Here is a 19,149-nt window from a genome sequence, read left to right as displayed (position 1 = left end):
TGCGTGCGTATGTGTGTGTGAGTGATACTGGTTCTGTGCCATGTGTTGTAGTCACAGTTCAAGTGTTCTGTAAAGTAATAAAACCCAATAAAGATATTTAAAAAAACAAAAAAAAAACAAGAAACGATGGGATTACCTCGGTGAAGACATGTTGGATGACAGTAGCCAGAGCCTCCACCCGTTTATTCCCCTGGACGAGCAGCCTCCTCAGCTGGCAGATAGCCTGGTTCTTCTTCTCCACCTGCTCTTTGTTCTGGTTCTGTTTGGCCGTGACCGTGCCCTCCGCCACCACTCCGGGTTTGGATGCATTCTGAAGGCGGGGCCCCGTTTTAGGGCTAGACCGGGACCCGGTTCTTGCTTTGAAGCCAAGTCCGGCAGGTCCAGTGGTGCCTGATGCGGTGCTGGTGGCATCAGCAGCCGGCGCCGGGAGAGCTGGCGTCACCACCGTGTTGGCGTTCACGACGTCCAATACCTGATGAAAACATTAAAGAAAGGACACGAGATGGGATATTTAAGTCCGTTCTCAGTAAAAAGATGGACTCCGGTACGGTTCTGGACCTCCTGCCAGCTCAGTGAAATAAGAAAGTGCTTCTATTCTTTTTAAACATGCTGCTAAGAGACACACATTTATAGAAAATCCACAGATGTTCCGTTTGTCCCGTCCATCCCAGAACACAGCGAAGCTTCCCGCCATCGATCAGATCCAGCTCGCTGATCAGAAACCTCCACATCGGGCTGGAAACACTTTAAAACTCAAAGAGGAGTAATAAGACGTACGAGTTCTGCTGGAGGCAGCTGCTGGTTCTGCTGGTTCCCTGCCGGGCTCTGGGAGCTGCTGCTGGTGTTGGCAGGTCTCGTCGGCGCCTCCCGGGGTTTGTTTTTATCCACTGCAAAAGAACGACGACCTCTTAGTGTGTGAGCAGCAGGTGCAACGTTCAGCATGATGTCCACACACATGTGCACGCTGCAGCAGGGCGACGGCGTGAACCTACTCATTCATCCTCTGATACGCGTGAAAACATGCCAACAAACACACTCGTCTCATCTGATAACGGAGAATACGCCCTACCGACTGTTCTAGGCTGAAACAGGTGCATCATGGGAATGTGAGGTAATGACGGTCAGTCTGGGAGTGTGTGTGTGTGTGTGTGTGTGTGTGTGTTATGGGCCCCGAGTGTACATTAAGGAGTGCATTAGAGCCATTAGAGAGACAGATCCTCTCGTGTATTTTTCTCTCCACACTTCGATCCATCGGCTCTCCGACTAACTAAACTGCTGCTGAACAGACCCGATTCAGCCTCATTTCTTTACTTATTTCCATAGAAACAGGAAGCAGCTGCAGAGATTCACTGAAACATGTTTCAACATGAATATAAACCCAGAATCTGAGGCAGAAACAGTGTTTGTTCAGTTCTGAGCAGCTTTAAAGTGAATATCTGGTCTGAGCTCCTTTATTCTCCAACACAGCCTGAACCCTCTCAGACGAGCTTTCTGTCCTTTCTTTAAGGAGTCTTCAGGAATAGTTCTCCAGGCTTCTTGAAGGACATCCCAAAGCTCTTCTTTGGATGTGGGCTGCCTTTTGTTCCCTTCTCTGCCAACATGATCCCACACTGCTTCAGTAATGTTGAGCTCCGGGCTCTGGGGAGGATTCATCCCTCCATCAGACCTGCTGCCACTGATTTTCAGCCCACTTCTTGTGTCCTTTGGCACAGCTCGGCCTTTTCTCCCTGTTTCCCTTCCTTAAGAACGGCTTCTTGACAGCCACCCTTCCATTGAGACCATTTCTGATGAGGCTTGGGCCAACAGCAGATGGATCAGCTGAAGGTCCAGATGCATCTCTCAGCTCCTGTGTCAGGTCTTTGCTGGATTTTTGGAGCCTGGAGAACTATTGATCAGGACACTTTAAAGATCACAGGAAAGTCTGGCTGCTTGGAGGGAAACAGAAAGAAATGAGGGCTGGATCAGGTTTTTGTGAAGTACTGTAAAACTATTGCAGCCTGCAGATAGGAGTAAAGTTATGAGGATTTGTTCTGACAGATGTTTCATCGCAGACTGGTGGGAGGAGCCTCCCACAGCAGCAGCCTGCAGGACTGAGACTGTCCTAGTTTCATAATATGGGACTAATCAGGGAAACTGAGCTAAACATTTAAACATAACATCTAAATCCTGCTGTCCTCAGTCAGATGTGGGTTGTGTGAATCAGTGCTGCGACTCCTGGGAGGGTGCTGCCCCCTGCTGGCAGAGGAGCAACACTTAAACACCGAGCAGATGAAAACCCATCAACAGTTTGGATCTGCGAGTCTTCTTATTCTGCGGGACGTTTTCTCCATTACAGCAACGCATTGCTGACCCTGCAGCTACTGATCCATCAGTAAAACACACCTCAGCCCCATGAACGTGTGATGCATCTGAGAGCAGAACGCTCCGGTGATAAAGTCAGTGTGAGGACATGATGAAGAGGAGGATCATCAGCCATAAACAGAAGCTGCCGATGTGCAGGGAGACGAAGATTAGCCTGAATTCACCTGAAGCTGCTTCGACATGCAGCAGCTTTTAGACATTTTATCTTCAACCGTTGCATCAATTATTCCCTTTATACAAAAAGACCACATGATTCCAGTAATACTTTCAATTCTTTTCTTATGCAGAGCCAACCAACAACTATCTTTCTAATTATTTACTGGATCAAAAATTCCTGGAAAGTATAAAGTTGAAAAGCCAACAATGGGCGTTCTGGTTGCTGTGTGGCTCCTTTCTGACCGATAACTCGAGTGCATTCAGACCTGAGAGGATCATTTCTTTTTCTTTGCTCTTCTCCAAAGTGTTTTTAAATCAATGAAGCTACATTAACAGCAGCAGCAGTAATGGAAGTCAGTGATGCTCACGGTGGGTAAAAGCTGCCTGAACCGGTGGAAGGAAAGCAGTTAAAAACTAAAATTTCTCTTCTATCTATCGGACAGCTTTCTGCCTCAAAGACACAAATCTTTGAAGTGAAACCTGCTGAAAACTGTAGAGTTCTGTGTGTGATGGTGGTTTGTACCTGCAGGTTTCCAGGCAGACATGCAGAGCTGCTGAGCCCAGACTGAGAGAGAAACCAGACAGTTAGCATGCACATCGCATTACAGAGGGAGAGCTCACAGAGGACCGTTCCTGCCGAGCCGTGAGAATCTGCTTCAGTCAGATCAGCCGACTAACAGCATCAGGAATCATGAGTCTGCACGATGAAGGTAGGCTGCACCTGCTGCTGTTTGATACCCAACATACGGCAGCCATGTTTGTTTGTAGCAGTCTCATGAACACTAAGCAGGAACGTCTTCTGTACGCTGAGTGAGAACTGAAGGGGAGCGGTGAGGGGCGGCAGCACGAGGAGAGGAAGAGCAAAGGTCGGGTGGAGGAGGGGTTCAGGTCACATGCTCCCATCGGACAACGCCATTCGGTATCCTGACATGAAATCAAACTTCTATGCAGATGACCGACATCATTTATAAAATCAGATGAAGCCAATCTGCCTTCAAACACAAAGGCCTGGCTGGACTCGTTTTCTGCTTTTTTAAGTCGTCTTTAAACGTTTCACCACAAAAAAGACGCCGTCTAACCACGCCGCTGGTCATGATGCCATCAACTGGTTCCCAGTCCTACAGTCAGGAGCCTTGGAGGGATTCCTGTCCAGCATCCGTCCTCTGATTCACACATTAAACAGGTTTCTTTCACCTTTATAATATCGTTAGATTTAACATCCCGTCTCAGAGTGACGCAGAAAAACTGAAATTCTTTATTATTGAGCTGTCCCAAACACTCTGAAAAGCCTCCATTTTGATCCAAAATGCGCGAGGCCTCTGGTGGGAATTTTAGTTTCTCTTCGCGAGTCTGATCCCGTCTGTTTTTCCTGTTTTTTTCCAGGTTGCTGGGTTTCCCTCCATGTAACATACTCCAGGATGGCTTTTCTGGTACTTCACTCACTGGGTCTACATGATGAGATTAATTAGATTATAGCTATAGTTGGGTTATGCTCCGTATTTGAGCAAGGGTAATTATCCTTGGATATATGGCGGTGAATTAATGGAATCATAGGCACAAAGCATGTCATACCCCGGTATGATAGGTGGCGCTGTACCCATTTCAACTATTGCTAATAGAGCCACTTCCTGTTGACCTCTTCACCACCAACAACAACAACAAACTCAGGCATTGGAGAAAGATGGAGAACGAAGAGCAAGATGAAGCTAAGTCCCTCTACATTTAGTCTGTGATGAGCTGCTTGTTGCACAAACGTGATGCACAACGGAGCATTCTCCATCGTGTTGTTTCTTTCTGATGACAACAACAGTAATATCGTCTCCTTTGACTTCCGGTTCACGACCCCGGGAAAAAATCTCGAGCATGCGCAGAACGCAAAGTCTAATTCACCACGTGCTTCACCGCCTACAAGCACGTTTAATTTGACTTTCAACCGATTTATCTCGGGGTCTAAATTCGATCGCGAGTAATCCGATCCGATCCAATTTATTGTAATTTATTGATTAAGGTGTCTACATGCACTTTATAACTTATTATAATGTCTTATTGTAATTTAGCCACTAATCCGATCCTTTCAGTGCCATGTAACCCCACTGACTGCCGTATGAAGAAACGGAATTAAACAGGTGTGAACACAAACAGTAACTCTGCTGCATGTGTCCTGCTTTGGTCCAACAGGCTGAAATCTGAGCAGCATTGGCTCTTAATTAGATTACGAGGTGTTGTGGGTCCCTCTTTAATAAGCTCCCTCGTTAACACAGACACACAAATCCTCCACAAACAGAACCAGAGGAGGCAGAAAACCGAGCAGCCACGTGGTGCTGGAGGATTTAAACATCACCCACTCAGAGGCAGATTACTGCTGGATTACTCTGAATGTGTGTTTGCAGGACAGAAACCTGGGATGGCTCAAAGATGGTTGCTGACAACCAACTGCTGGATTCAGACTGTTCTGGGGCAAAAATGGTTTGGTCTCACGTCACCAAATATTTAAAACCATGGGGATAAAATACTGAGCACGGAGGTCAGAAAACATGCTCAACTCGTTATGAATTAACACGGATAATCTGTCCCAGTAGTTTGAACCGAACAAAACAGGAAAAATTCAGCCGACTGACCGCAGAACTGGAAACATCACCTCCCCGGAGATTCGGCTCCCACACATGCCTGTTACCAAGGAAACAAGCGTGCAGAGCACTGAGTCCACTGTCAGGTTTCCCAGCAACAACTTCATCCATCTGCTCCTGTGTGTTGGTGGAGATGCAAACAGCTGGATAACTTTAACAGATTTAGCTAAAAAGAAGAAATTCATCAGCCTTCATTAGATTGGACGTCAGCAGAGAAGGCCTGAACTGTAATTACATCTCCTCTGAGCTCCCTGTCACACAGCCTGTTCATCATTCGACCCAGTTTAAGGGATCCTTTACCCTCCCAGGTCCACTCCTTCATGATTGATGCGACATGCACAGAGACTGTTTTCTGATTTTTAAATGCAAAGAATTTAAATTCTAAAAGAATCCTGAGCCGAAGCTGCAGCCTGCTTAGTTCACGTCAAGCGACCGGCTTGTAGGCTCTTAAACAGATTTAGTAGAACAGATCTCAGAGTCTGGCACAAATTCATACAGAAGGCTTATCTTCCTCAGCGTGCTTCACACACTCTTAATGAATCTAAGGAGAGATCATCCACGTCTGAAACAGATTTAAATCCCACGTGTGATCCATGTAAACAAGCGCCAGCCACACCGCTTCAGATGTGTTGACCAAAGGATCACAGCACTCTTCTTCTTTGGTTTACCCTGTTCAGCACAGCTTCTCACTGAGAGGAAGAGACAGCAACATGGCCGCCTTTGGTACCCTTCTGGTCTTATGGTCCAGTAATCCAGCTGGATCAGATCGGGAGCTTAAGTCTAATAAAAGCAGGTGTTCTACCATGTTTAACGGTTTTTATGTTCTTCTAACGATTAAATAATAATAAAAAGACTCATCAGCTGTAGTTAGAAAAGGAAAGATGATACATGTTTTCTTTTCATTTTAAGACTGAAACTATGTTGTGCAAATGATCCTTAAACTCAGAAACAGCTCCACAGTAAGGACTGAAATGAGGAAAACTCAAACTAAACTCATGTAAAAACACCAGCTGCAGATGCTCCATCCGTTAAAGTCACAGCAACACTGAGGGGCCGCTTCAGTGTGAAGGGTCCGTGTGTCTCACAGCAAACAAGCGCAGAACAAGAAGCTGCAGATAAACTCTGCAGATAAATGTTAATAAAACGACTTCGAGCAATGAAGCCTCAGATTTTGGATTTCCTTATTTTGAGTTTTTGCTAAAAGGACCAACAATAGAGGTATTTGTCTTTTTTTCCTTGCATCTTCCTTCTCTACCCACCTAAGCATCATAAGCACCCCTAACCAGATAAATCTGTTATACCTTTAATAAAAACTAACAGTCGGACTGAGCTCCAACGAGGCGGTCAGGTCTCCGATAGGCATGAAGAAGAAGAGCGACGCTGCTTCTAAGTCTGAAACTGATTTCATTATTATTCAAAGACGCGGTTAGGATTTTCCAACACATCTGTGCAGTGAACACACCCCCCCCCCCCGTGGGCTTTGGTGGGACCCCCGGTTGGAACCACATCACAGAAACATCTGATTTCCACTTTATTTATGCATGCTTGAGCGGTTTGTTTAAAATGGTCCTGACAGCTGCACAGAAACGCAGCCGGTGGCGCTCTGCGACCTTCTGACGGGTAAAAACAAGCAGCGAGTCAAACCACTTCAGTGGGAACATGTTGGGTCAGAGAGGGTCAGAGATACCAATTCTGAGCTCTAAAACTCTCGTTTCTGATGCTCATCAGAGAAAAAGGACAAACGGCTGCAGAGACATTGAAGCACGGATCACTTAAAGCGCCGCCTGTTTTACGGGTTCTGGCCTCAGACGCAGACATTTTGTTGACAAACAGCCGTTTCTCCCATCGTGCAGCTCCAGCTGTGTCCAAAAGATAAACTGACCTCGACTCCACAGAGAACATCTTTACCCAGTTTTATAATCATTAAAAAATCCTGCAGCTCCAATCTGCAGCCCGCTGGATGATATTCCAGCAGATCAGATTAAAGCTCGCATGACTGGAGTGTACACGAGGGAGAGTGTGTGTGTGTGTGTGTGTGTGTGTGTGTGTGTGTGTGTGCACGTGAGACGCGTGCGCGTGGTGACTAAAGCCTGCTGTAACCTACATTCAGGTTATGGCCTGCAGCAGCAGGGAAGTGGGTCTGTGGAGCTCAGAGTCGGCCAAACACGTGATGCTGAGCTCAGATGGAGCAGCAGGAGCTACTCTGAAGGAACCAGAACACGGGCCGCTGCTCGGCATCTACCACAGAACCAGAACACGGGGAATATTCAGAGCATGAGCTCGCTTGTAGAGGATTTGCTGCCGCGCATGAAAACTCTGGTTCAGAGATCCAGATTATCTGTTAAAGATGGAACTTATTAAAGCTTCAGAGTAAGCCCGGTGGCCTAATGATGCAGGTCCACAAGTCAAAGCCATGTGAAGATGTTGGAGTCAAACTGGAGCAGATTTCTGTTCGTGTCGTTCCGTCGATAAATAAAAAGCAGACTTCTATCTGAGAGAGAGACTTTGTTCTTTAACAGCTGCTTGTTTTAGCTGAGATTCAAATCCCACATGAGGATGTGGGATTTTTAGCTGCCCCCTCCTCATCTGGAGGTGCAGTCGGGGAGGAGGCGTCTGCTTTGGGAACCTCAGGGCTGCATCTCTGCTTCTTAATCAGACACAAACTGATATTTATGAGCCCTGGAAGAGCAGGCCACCCATGCTGGAGCTGGTGAGTATCCTCAGACTGTTACGAGCTGAGAATCTGACTCCTGGTTGATTTTTCCCAGCTGGGAACTCAGAAAATCCGGCTTCAGAGTTCAAACCGAGCGCAGATCTGAGCAGGCCGACACCAGAGAGAGTTAAGGGCCCAGAGCGTAGAACAAATCATTGTTTGGATTGTTCCCTCTGGGCTACTGTAGAAAACATGGTGGCGCAGCAGGATGAGGGGGGGGAAAATGAGACACTGATGAGCCTGTTGGCTATAGAGGAGACAGATGAGCCCACTGAGCTGCTGTCCCTCTTCCTAACTGATGATTTCTGGACTCAGAACAGATGAAACTAACAGATGAACACCAGTTCTTGGCCACTCAAACACTGACTGGAGGACATTTTACTGATTCCTACTGACGTTCATTTGACTGATTTTCTGTTGTTTTTATGTGGATAAAATGGCAAAAAAACATGAAAAAGATCAATAGTTGGAATAGCTTTGTTCATAGTTGTGTTCATGAACTCAGAAAAGGAAAATAAAAGGAAAACATGTGGAAATGTGTTTTAAATCCAATGTGAAAACGTCCTGCTGCTTCCAACTTCCTCTGTGGGAGATCACGGTGCACGTAGGCACAGCTGAATCAGTCTCTGAGTTACCTGAACGGGGATTTGTTTGATGCGGCTGTAAAATCAGGATTTCATTAGAGCAGAGCGACAGTCTGGAAATGTAATATCATGATGGACCAACAGGAAAAGGGAAACTATTCACACTCACATCCTCTCACTCCTCAGTCCATTTCCTCAAACATAAAAGCTCTCCTGCCTCCTTTACACGGCAGTCACATGGTCCATCCCCTCCAGGCATCAGGGCTGAAAGGAGCCAGCAGCCACGGCTATTCATCACGCCACAGCTGAGGCACCCGTGCAGAAAGCCTCCGCACACAAACACAAGCTTCTGTGAACACAACCAACAGCTCCTTTGTAACTCTACGTATCAATGAAAAGCTCCCACAGCGGAGCAGAGACGGAGGCCACAATGGCTGCCGGTGCAGAGAGGCCTCAAGAGGCTGATCTGGAGTCAGGTTTGACATCTAAACGCTGAGACACAACGATCATCAAGCAGATTGAGCCTCCCCAATCAGATGCACGCCCACTTTTAATGCCAAATGATTTCAAAGTTAACAAACATTAGAGCCATTTATCTGCTCTCCCCACCCCCCCACCCAGACACATACATGCACGGAGGACACGTGTGAATCCGTTTCAGGCCTTCGCTCAGAGCACCAGGAGGAGGAGGAGGGTGCTGGGGGAAACAGATGGACGGAAGTTGGTTTAAAACGGAGAAGTCGGCGCTTTCTGAGGTATCTAAGAGCAGAGGATGTGGGTCTGATGGGTGGAGGGATGGAGGGATGGAGGAGCCGACAGGATGGAACACAGGACGGATGGATGAGAGGACGACACGACTGACAGACCCAGACCTGCATGGAAGACCACCGTGTTCTTCCGGCATCCCGACAGCAGCTGAAGGTTTCGGAACAGTCCTTTAGCCGTCAGCTTCACGTGGAAGTTGGACAGCGACAGCCTGGGAGACCATAACATCTTCTCTGGCCGAGGCTTCCAGTCCGTTTCGTATTTTTGTTCAATAACCTCGAATTTATGGAAATTTACCTTCCAAATGCCTCAAAACGCCTTTAAGAGACGTAAATATTGATTCGACTTCTTCAGCCGTTTTATCGTCCTTTTCAAGTCAAAGCAGAACTCCTGAAGTACAAACGTTCCTCTTTATCTCCACAAAAATATGAAGACGGATTTTCATCCACACGACAGCCACGTGGATGTCGGTGAGAGAAAGAAGCGAATGTTACCCAGTCCAGAGGGGCTGGAGGAATTAAAGGGCGAGGAGAGAAAGGGTGTTAATCCTCCAGCTGCCCTTCATCCAATTCAGAGCTGCTGAAACCAAACGGGAGCGCGTTTCTGTGGTAAAACCAGCAGAGGAAGAAGGGAAAATGGCGCCAAAAATATCCACTGCTTCAGCCGTCCAGGTGGAGGAACGATAGAGGAGAAAGCGCTTGAGGAGAGAAAAGGATGAGATACGACTCGTGTGTGAAGAGGGAAGGTCCGTCTGCACTGCAACGGGAAAAACACGCCACAGCGATGGGACCCAATGACGAGGTGTCACAGAAACGAAGCCCCCATCCACAGAGACGCATAAAGACGAGCTGCTACACACTCCCTCTGCAGCCGCTACAGCTCTGAACACACACAGGGGAGGGATGCTGCAGGGGAGGAGGGGGATGGGAGGGATCTAAATAATCCTCTGCTGCTCCCTCCCTCCTCTCCAAGCTTCCCTCCATCTGAACGAGAGAAAGAGGCGCGAATAAATCATGTAGAGGCTGACGAAAGGACCGCGATGGAGAAGAGGAAAGGCTACACACACACACACACAGAGAGAGAGAGGTCCAGACTGAAGTCTGTGGCAGCAAATTTAAAAAAATAAATAAATAAATAAATAATAAAAAATAATAATAATAATTTTAAAAAAAATATTTTAAAAAGAGGCAGAGGAATGAAACCGCTTGTGATTGGAACCGGCGCCATGGTGGTTCTTCAAGTTCTAAAAGGTGATCAAGAACCAGTTTAAACAAATCAGACAAGGTCATTCATGTAAGGAGGTAAATGATCCATCAGTTGGGAATGATCCGTTGGGACCTGGTTGTGTCTAAACGGGATTTTCCTTCAACAAAATAACAATAACATGCGACCTCCTTAAAGAGGTCATGTGACACGTGATCATGCCTCAGCTTCAAACGGCCATTAACTCATTGGTTGCCAGCCATTTTCAGTGCAGAGAGACCCATACTGCCAAGTGTTTTACAGTATTTTGACTGATTTTCCAAGACCCACAGAAAAGTGTGTCTTATGACTATGTACACACCGAAATTACCAAACGAAAGAGTAGACTCTCTTCTTTCATCAGGAAAAAAAAAGTTTGTTTCTACCATTTTCAGTCTTTTAGTAATAGACAGTAGAACATAGGTTGGTTTCACCAAAAACAGCTGTTTGACCAAAAAAAACAGAGAAAACAAGCTTTTTTTTGTGCAAAGTGGCACTGCTGCCACCTTGCGGGTAATTTTGCCAGTATATTCTCTGTTTAGTGTTTACAAGCCTAAGATTTAGTGACAAACTCTGCTAAATTGTCCCCCAGCCCGCTCCGTTAAAAAACGCAATTGACGTCTATAGACGTCTTTGGCACCGAAAGAGTTAAACATAAAATGTCCCCTGAGAGCAGACAGGGCCGTAACCAGGATTTTTCAAATACCGAGGTCAAATATTGCGATAAATCTTATTTGACCAAAAAAACATCCTAATATGGTGACTTTTTAAAATACAGTTTGGAAATGTGAATAAACAGAGGTAAATCACAAGCCCATCAAGGAGGTGAATATGTAGGTGAACAAGTTTATTATAACAATGTGATCACAAAAGTAGAGTATTTGAGTGAGTGAGTGAGACTCAGTTCTTCCCCTTTCTTCCTCTACTGACTCTCTCTCTTCAACTCCCTCATTCTCATCCTCTCCTGTGTCATCTGTTTTAAAATATCATCATCAGCATCACCATTAATATTATTGTTATTATTAATATTACATTATTATTATTATTACTATTGTCACCATCATCACCATGCATGTGCATGACCCACTAAAAGGTCAAATGAATGAGTTGGGCTATTGGTCTAACCGATGTGCAAAATTTTAGACACCATTTGCAATAAAATCCAAATGGTTCATTAGGAAAAATGCAATCATTTTACCTAAGTAACTGGTTGAATCCACCCACTAAATTAACATCGTAGAATGTGCCAAACAGACCACAAGATGTTGGCTGTATTTTAGATGTATAGTCTCAATTCAATCCATTCACTCAACACAGAGAAGACAGAGGTATCATGCTGGGCCTGACAACTAGCTAAATGCTGGTAAAACTTGGCTTCATAATGCACCATGAGCAGCACAAGTAACCTCAAGATTGTGTCATATGAGAGAGTACACGGGGTATTTCTTTCTGTTATTTTGCCCCGTGTGCATCATCAATTGTTTTAAGTAAAAGAAAAATATAAGTTTCTGATCCAGTTTCTATTAGTCTGCTTTATTTACATGTAGGAAGCCATATAGCACTGAACAAAACTGTAGCTAGTGAGGCTGAATGACCACTGTCACACCGTGGTGAGGTTAAGTTGGGTTTTTGTCTTGTCTCGTCATTTCCTGTTTTATTTTGAAAGACTAACTTCCCTCTCGTTCCAGGTCACTTGCCCTTCCTCTCGTGTTCCAGTCTGATTGTCGTATGAGTGATTCCACCTGTTTCCCATTACCCCCGTGTGCTTAAGAGTCTGCGTCTCCCCCTGTCTTGTGCCAGTGTGTTGTATCTGTCCCCGTATAGTGCATCATCCTCGCGTACCTTCCAAACCTGTTTCCGAGTTCCTGGTTCCCAGTGGTAATTATCCTCGTGAGAGTGATTTTCTTTTTCCCAGAATAAGTTTTATATTATAGATCCTGTAAGAAATACATAGTTAAGTTTGCTTATAGTCTTTTGTTTTCCCTCCTGGGTGGAGTGGTCCTTTTGTTTGGTAAAAACGTTCATAGTTAATTTCCTCCAATTTTTAGGAGAGGTTTTTCTTTTCCTCCTTAGTAGGAGAGACTTATAGTTAATTGTAAAAGTTTCATAGTCTTTTGTTTTTCCTCCACTAGTGGAGTGATTTTGAGTTTTGATAATTTTTATATAATCTTAGAATAATATTTCATAGCCTTCCTTAGCTTCTCTCACGAGGGACTGGTCGCTCTGCTGCCTCAAAATAAAAGTCTTGGATTTAAACCTCCTGCATCTGCGTCCTCCATTCTCTGGTCCTGACAACCACTAGCCACAGTTGGCACAAAACTGTCAAGCCCTGATTTAAAAAAAGGTTAGCTTAACAGCCCAAGCCGTGTCACGATTCCCAATAATTCCATTACAGGTCGCTACTTTTTTTTTTTGGAAAATCGAATTGAGAGAGAGATTTGTGTGCAGTGTGTTTGTGCCGACTGGAAAACGAAATCCTAACCAAGGGGCTTTGTGACTGTTGCTTGAAATGCTGAGAACAATGATCTAGCATCCTCCTATTCCTAGCCGCGCTTTGAACGCATATGAACATTATGAACTGTCACTCATTCTCACTGGCGATTGGCGAAATTAACTCACCTCCTTCTCTCTTTCTTTTCCCCTGGCCAGTTGGCTTTCCAAAGCTGAGTTTAGTTTGTTTAGTAGATTTCTTCATCTTGCTTCCATTTCCTAGCTGACTTTCGCGTCGAAGCTGCGTAATATGATAAACATGTTTCCAATGGCGGGTGGCGTAAAAAAGAAAAAAAAGTCGGGTGGCGTTTTTCCGCTCAGTTTTAAAATATAACGTGATGATAAAGGGATTATGTGGACTTTATTTTCAGAAAAACAAATGAGAATGCATGCTGATCTTTCCACCAATCAAAGTCAGAACGATTTTCATCATATATTAATTTGACATTTCTCTGAATAAAAAAAATAAAAAATAAAAAAAACACCGGGGAAAATACCGAGGTCATGACCTGTGTGTCCTCAATGCTGGTTACGGCACTGAGAGCAGAAGACAGGACGTGGCCAATAAAACCAGAGAAGTGTGTGTGTCAGAATAAAAAAAAAAAAAACATCTTCAGAAGAGACAAAAAGAGCTCCAGAAAGCCACTGAAAGGCCACACTGCTAACCACTGTCGCCTGAGGACTGCGGTGGTGCGTGTGCATGAGAAAGAGGTGTATGAATCAAACGCATGTGGAGTGCTCATCTGTGTGTGTGTGTGTGTGTGTGTGTGTGTGTGTGTGTGTGTGTGTGTGAGATAGTTAAGCCATCATGATGGTGACACCACGTCTCCCCGCAGGCCCCAGAGAGACTTCCAGGACCGGCCACAGAGGGGAAGCAGGCAGGCTCCCCGGCCCAGACGAGAGCCACCACACAGGGGAGGAGGCAGCAACCACAGGCCCCGGCTTCACGGGGCCCACGTGGAGGAGAGCGGCAGCAGAGAATGAATAAAACAGCTTTTCTCATCCTCCAACACCAAGACACCAGCTTTAAAATAAGAGTGAAAGACTCCTGCACATCACTGCTCATCACAGTTAAATGAGAGTTTACTGGTTTCAGCACCATGAGATTAAAACCAGCTCAAGTGCTGCTGCAAAGCAAACGTGGTTCCACTCCAAACTCAAAGGAGGCAGCTTCTGCTCCAGTGGGACATGAGCAGTGGGATAATTACAGAGAGGCTGCAGAGAGATGATCATTATGTTGCTTAAGCTTGCAGGATATGAGCGCTACAGGCAGGCGGCCCAGACTTGCGTGCTTGTGTGCACGTGCAGCAGTTTGGCTCAGAAATAATCACTAATAAAAGTTTAATCTAAAACTACAGCCGGATGGCTCCGATATCACAGCAGCTGCATGTTTACTGCATTAAGAAGAAGAAAAATGTCCAACAAGCCTCTGATTAGATTCAGTACGACTATAAAAACGTTGCTTTTACGCGCGTTTCTGTTCCAATACACACGATTCAGCTCATAAGCCGTTCATCAAGCTCTGCAGAAGCCTGGTACCGACCCAGACATTTGATTTGGGTGTGTTGGAGCGGGGCCCGAGGATCGGCACATTCGCTGCATCTACAAGAACATCGACATTAGCAACCAACTTCAACTCCCCATGTGTTCAGTTACAAACAGAAAAACAAGATACGATGAAGGTGAAAGCAGAAAGTTAACAGCAAAACCTGCTGACCTGCAGCCACCTTTGTTCGTACCGATTCCAGTTTTTTTCTGACTTTAATGTGATTTTCATATTTTAACTAAAATCTGTCGACAGATTAGAAACAGCAACAAACCGCTCGAGGAGTAAAATATCAAAATAATCCAGACAGAGTTTCACACACTTTAGTGGCAACACGAGTCCACACACACAGATCACATGATGATGCTGGATCTCTCGCCATGGATTTTCACATCAAAGTGGGTTCAGACGCACCTGCTGCAGCTCACACACCAACACGAGCACGCAGCCACAAACCGGCTCACCTGCGCCGTTTACTCGACCGAGTCTGGCCGAGCCGCTTCTCTGCAGCGGCGTCGTCTGCTTCGTGGACCCCTGACCGGCGGCGGCCACCTTTGCCAGCGTTTGACCGGCGGCGGCGGCGGCTGTCTTGGTCGTGTTGGTGACGGTTGGAGTTTTCAGACCTGCGGACGGGACACAGCAGAGGTCAAAGGCCATCGCTTCCTCAGCCTTTACTTAGTTGGTGACCTTTCACGCTCGAGGTGGATTCAGCTGTAAAATCTTAAGTCTAAATAAGTCTCTGCTGCATCACAACGTTTAATGCTTCAGACAGAAAGAAGCCAGAATACAACCACAAAGTTAGAAACAAACCGTTTCACAGCAGAGAGGATCATCACCGTCACATCCATTCGTGCACGTTAATATTCTTAAAGTTCCAAGAAACAATCTTAGAAAGCCTGAAGAATCTCAGTAAAAAACAAACTCGGGTCTCTGCTCCTCTTCCTCTCTGTGGGAAGCTTTTCATTTCAGGAAACCTGGACTTCCACCTGCCCCGGCCTGCACAGTAGGGACTCACGTGCACATACAGTGGAGCAGCTGCCCCGGTGCAGAGCACAGCAGCTCCAACAGCACTCTGGTAAAAAAAAACATTAAACTACCGAACCGCATCTCTCAGATTTTTATTCTGTGTGTACCATTTTCCATGAAACAAATGGTTGAAATGATAAGTTCAGTGATAAATCAGTTATTAGGTAGTGTGGATCTGCTACAGATGAGCTTTGTAGCCTCCAGTTTCTGGAAATCTTATTCAGAAACAGTGAAAAATGTTGTTCGCTGCACCTTAACCACACAGCTTCCTCCATCCTTCATTTCAGGAGCTTTAAATTCTGGGCTTCTAAGATAAACTACAATCTTGTGCCATCAACAAATCTGCCTCAAATTAGAAGTTTGTAAGTAAGTTCTGACAGATTAATGTGGACCTGAGACCTGGGAGGTCAGTGATCGTCCTCCATCGGTGCTGATGGATGAGCTGCTAATTCAACTCAAACTCAAATAAACTAACTTTGAATCCATCACCCTAATTTCAGTTAAATCTCTGCTCATTTCAGGTTTGATATTTAGTCTGAAAGGTGTAAAGCAGATGATAATGAGCGTTAAATGTCGGGCGTCTCGCTCACCTGTAGCAGACGTCCTGGCCTGCAGAGACGGCGCTCTGCTCCTCATGGCAGGAGGCTTCGTAGCAGCATCACTGGGAGCAGCGGTGCCAGAGCCGGGGGGCTTCGCTGCACTCTGGCTCCCCGAGGGAAGTGTGCCTCTGCTGGGCCGATCATCCGGCTTAGTCCCCGTCGGAGCTGGAGCTCCTGTAGCTGCAGAAGAGACGAGGGGCAGCTTGTAAGGCCAGCAGTGTGGCATGATGAAAGGAAAAACCGTGCACGTTAAACAGGAATCAGAACAAAAAGTCTTAAAAGTTTAAAACTGCTGTAGAAAACGTGGAGAAAGCTCCGCCGTCATGAACAACGAGGTTAAAGGTTTTCACTGGAGGACGTTTTTAGGTCAAAGCACAAACTCTCAGATCACTTCAGTTAAAGTATGCAGAAAGTACAGCTCGGGAGGCTGTGTACAGTCCTATTTCCATCAGGCATCATGTAAATGTGCAGAAATATTCTGATTATTTTCTGAAGTTCTGAGCGGTTCAGTCAGGAAAACTTTCAGCATTGTTACATGAAAAAGATTTAGAAACTCATTTCCAACCTTTAGAATTCTGTAAGAAACCTAAACAGAGAACAATATTTGATCAACACTGAACATTATTCAGTTTAAAGTCTCGTTTTCTTTGCAGCCGTCAGATAAACGGCAGAAAAAAAACCGAATCGGACGCCGTTGGCGAGCGTCTCTCTACTGACAAACTGCAGAAATGATTCCTTTCGACTTCTATTAAGGAAAGAAATGTGAAAAACAGAAAACCTTCTGGGTGCGATTCAACACATGGTTCTTCTGTACGTAACCATGGAAACTGGTGATAATCAGCCCTATGAGGAATCTTCTGTGTTGTTACATAAAGGCACAGATGATGCCGGAGGCTCAGGTGTGAACTCATGAATCAACGCTCCTCAGCATCACCATGGAAACCAGATAGCAGGTGTCATCTGGTTTCCATAACAACCCACACCATCGCTGTAATGTTGTGAAAGGAGCTGCTGACTGAAGTCACACATTCAATTCAACTTTATTAATTCTCTTTCTGCAGGATCCATTATGATGAAGGAAATACTTTTATTTTACAAAGATGACAAAATAAAACAGAACTCAGCGTTTAAACCACTGATGGTTCTGTTTTCTGCTGTGGTGTCGGGCACCGAGCAGATGCTTTAAACCTGCGACATGTCAGACCGGCTGACACCGACCTGGAGAATTTGGAGGAACGTCGACACATCAAACTCCTATTTTTAGGTAACAAACTGTTGATTTGCTGCCAAATTTATCCCACAAATCCACTGTGAGGTGCCCCTATAATCAGATGATAAATGACTTTACATGTTGTTGTTCTTATGTTTCTTCCAGAGTTACGAGCTGCAGACGTGGATCCATCTGAGAACGGTTCCACACGTTTCCCTTCACTCAGACTGAGGGTTCCTCTCCTGCACTCGGTTTAAAAGAGATCAGGACACAAAGATCCTCATTTACCAAGTGAAATAATGAACCAGTCCTGAACATGTGTAACGTACAGCTACATGATGCTGGCTCGTCTCCTAAAGAGATAAAGTCAGTCAGAAAGTTACAGAAAGGTCGTTTCTGAAGAAGTAAAACTAAAATCCTTTCTGCGTTTTCTGTCTGAACGTGTTTTAAACGGCGAGCAGATGTGCTCCCTGTGCAGGGTGAGCGGAGGTGCTGACAGCGTGCTACTTCTAACCGTCTGTCTGTAGAGAACATCACCAACACTCAGCAGCCGTGAACACGATGGAGAGGAAGTGAGGTCAGCGGCGGGAGGGAAGCCACGCCAAAGAAAAGCAGCGTGTAGCTGACAGAGTGTGCGTCACCTTTGCTTGTGGCCACATTGTTCTCGTTGGTTCCCAGTGACGAGGAACTCAGGCTCGCGTTTAAGCCTTTAACAGGAAGTTTGGAGGCGGCGGGCGCAGCAGGTCTCCCTGCTGACCCCGCCGCTGACTGCTGATTGGCTGCTGGTCTGGAAACGGCCGCTGTGGGACTCTGCGCAGCGAACGCGGATGATCGGTCTGCATTGGTGCGAGGTTTGGGGATACCTGGAACACAAAGAACACGCTGTGAGTTATGGATTATTCCTTTAATTTAAACACAAAGAGCTCGACAGAAGCAAAAACTTCTTTATTAAATCACCAATAAATCCTGCATTTCATACCTGCGATGTTAAGAAGCAGGATCGGTCACCGGCTCAAAGACGCCAGATTGTAAGAACTGATCAGAGATGCCATCAGAACATCAGTTTAAGTCAGTTTGTTCTCAGCTGTAATCTAAATGAGTCGAGCCCGACGGTCTACAGTCGGGGGAACATCAAACACTGCGTCTCCTCATTTTTAAGGACTGAATCACACATTCTTTCCAAAGACCAACGCAGAATGAATCCCCAAAAGCCACAACACCCTCCTCCTCCTCCCAAGAGATGCTCAGGAAGTGAGTCTGAGTGTGAGCATTTAAAAACAAGACAATGGGTTTTAGCAGCAAATACAAAGACTGTGGCACTAAGAAAGGAGCTAAATGACACCACTTTAGGCCTCATTACTGCCTCCCCAGCCATGAAAATAAACTTTATCCAATGACTTTGTTAAACTTGCAAAGAGCCCAGAACAGGTGATGTTGCACACAAGAGGAGAGGCATCGATTCATAATAAAAGCTTAATGCAGTTAATGATGGTTTATTTCTAGTTTCCTTCACAGGCTGAGATAAAGGTTTAAGTTTCATAAAACACATGTAGCCTCATGGATTAAGTTTTATCAACATGGAGACAAAGAGCAGAACTTCGTCCACAGCAGCGAAACGGGGGAAACGTCACGATGAGCTACTTTCACATCATAACAGGAAACCAGGAGAAAGTCCACAGAACTGGGCCGTGTTTCTGCACAGAGCTGATATCTGGCTTCCTCCTTCTGTGATACAGCTTCAGCTCACATTTATGGATGCGGCCGTGGACCGTGTTGAGTGGAAATCTCCACGCTGAGATTTCCCCAGACTCCCTGAATCTTTTCTCAATA

The 19,149-nt window shown here is 45.6% G+C and overlaps 1 protein-coding gene across 7 annotated transcripts in view; it reads right to left on the bottom strand.

Moving 5' to 3' along the window:
- mtus1b (microtubule associated tumor suppressor 1b) overlaps positions 1–19,149 on the bottom strand; it is a 58,746-nt gene that overhangs the window by 13,476 nt on the left and 26,121 nt on the right. For 3 of the 7 annotated variants that reach the window (XM_075463303.1, XM_075463302.1, XM_075463305.1), the window contains 5 exons: positions 17,961–18,182; positions 16,101–16,289; positions 14,949–15,107; positions 778–887; positions 137–472 (listed from right to left, as the gene is read on the bottom strand). In XM_075463303.1, coding sequence (XP_075319418.1) covers positions 137–472; positions 778–887; positions 14,949–15,107; positions 16,101–16,289; positions 17,961–18,182 — 1,016 coding nt within the window. Of the gene's footprint in view, positions 1–136; positions 473–625; positions 752–777; positions 888–9,313; positions 10,081–14,948; positions 15,108–16,100; positions 16,290–17,960; positions 18,183–19,149 lie in introns of those variants that run through there. The other 4 variants (XM_075463304.1, XM_075463306.1, XM_075463308.1 and 1 more) reach the window with 4 other exon arrangements.

This window comes from Odontesthes bonariensis, chromosome 4 (assembly GCF_027942865.1).
Source record: "Odontesthes bonariensis isolate fOdoBon6 chromosome 4, fOdoBon6.hap1, whole genome shotgun sequence".
NCBI classification, from domain to species: domain Eukaryota; kingdom Metazoa; phylum Chordata; class Actinopteri; order Atheriniformes; family Atherinopsidae; genus Odontesthes; species Odontesthes bonariensis.
Note: the sequence above shows the minus strand (reverse complement) of the source record. Positions and strands in the feature narration are given on the sequence as shown.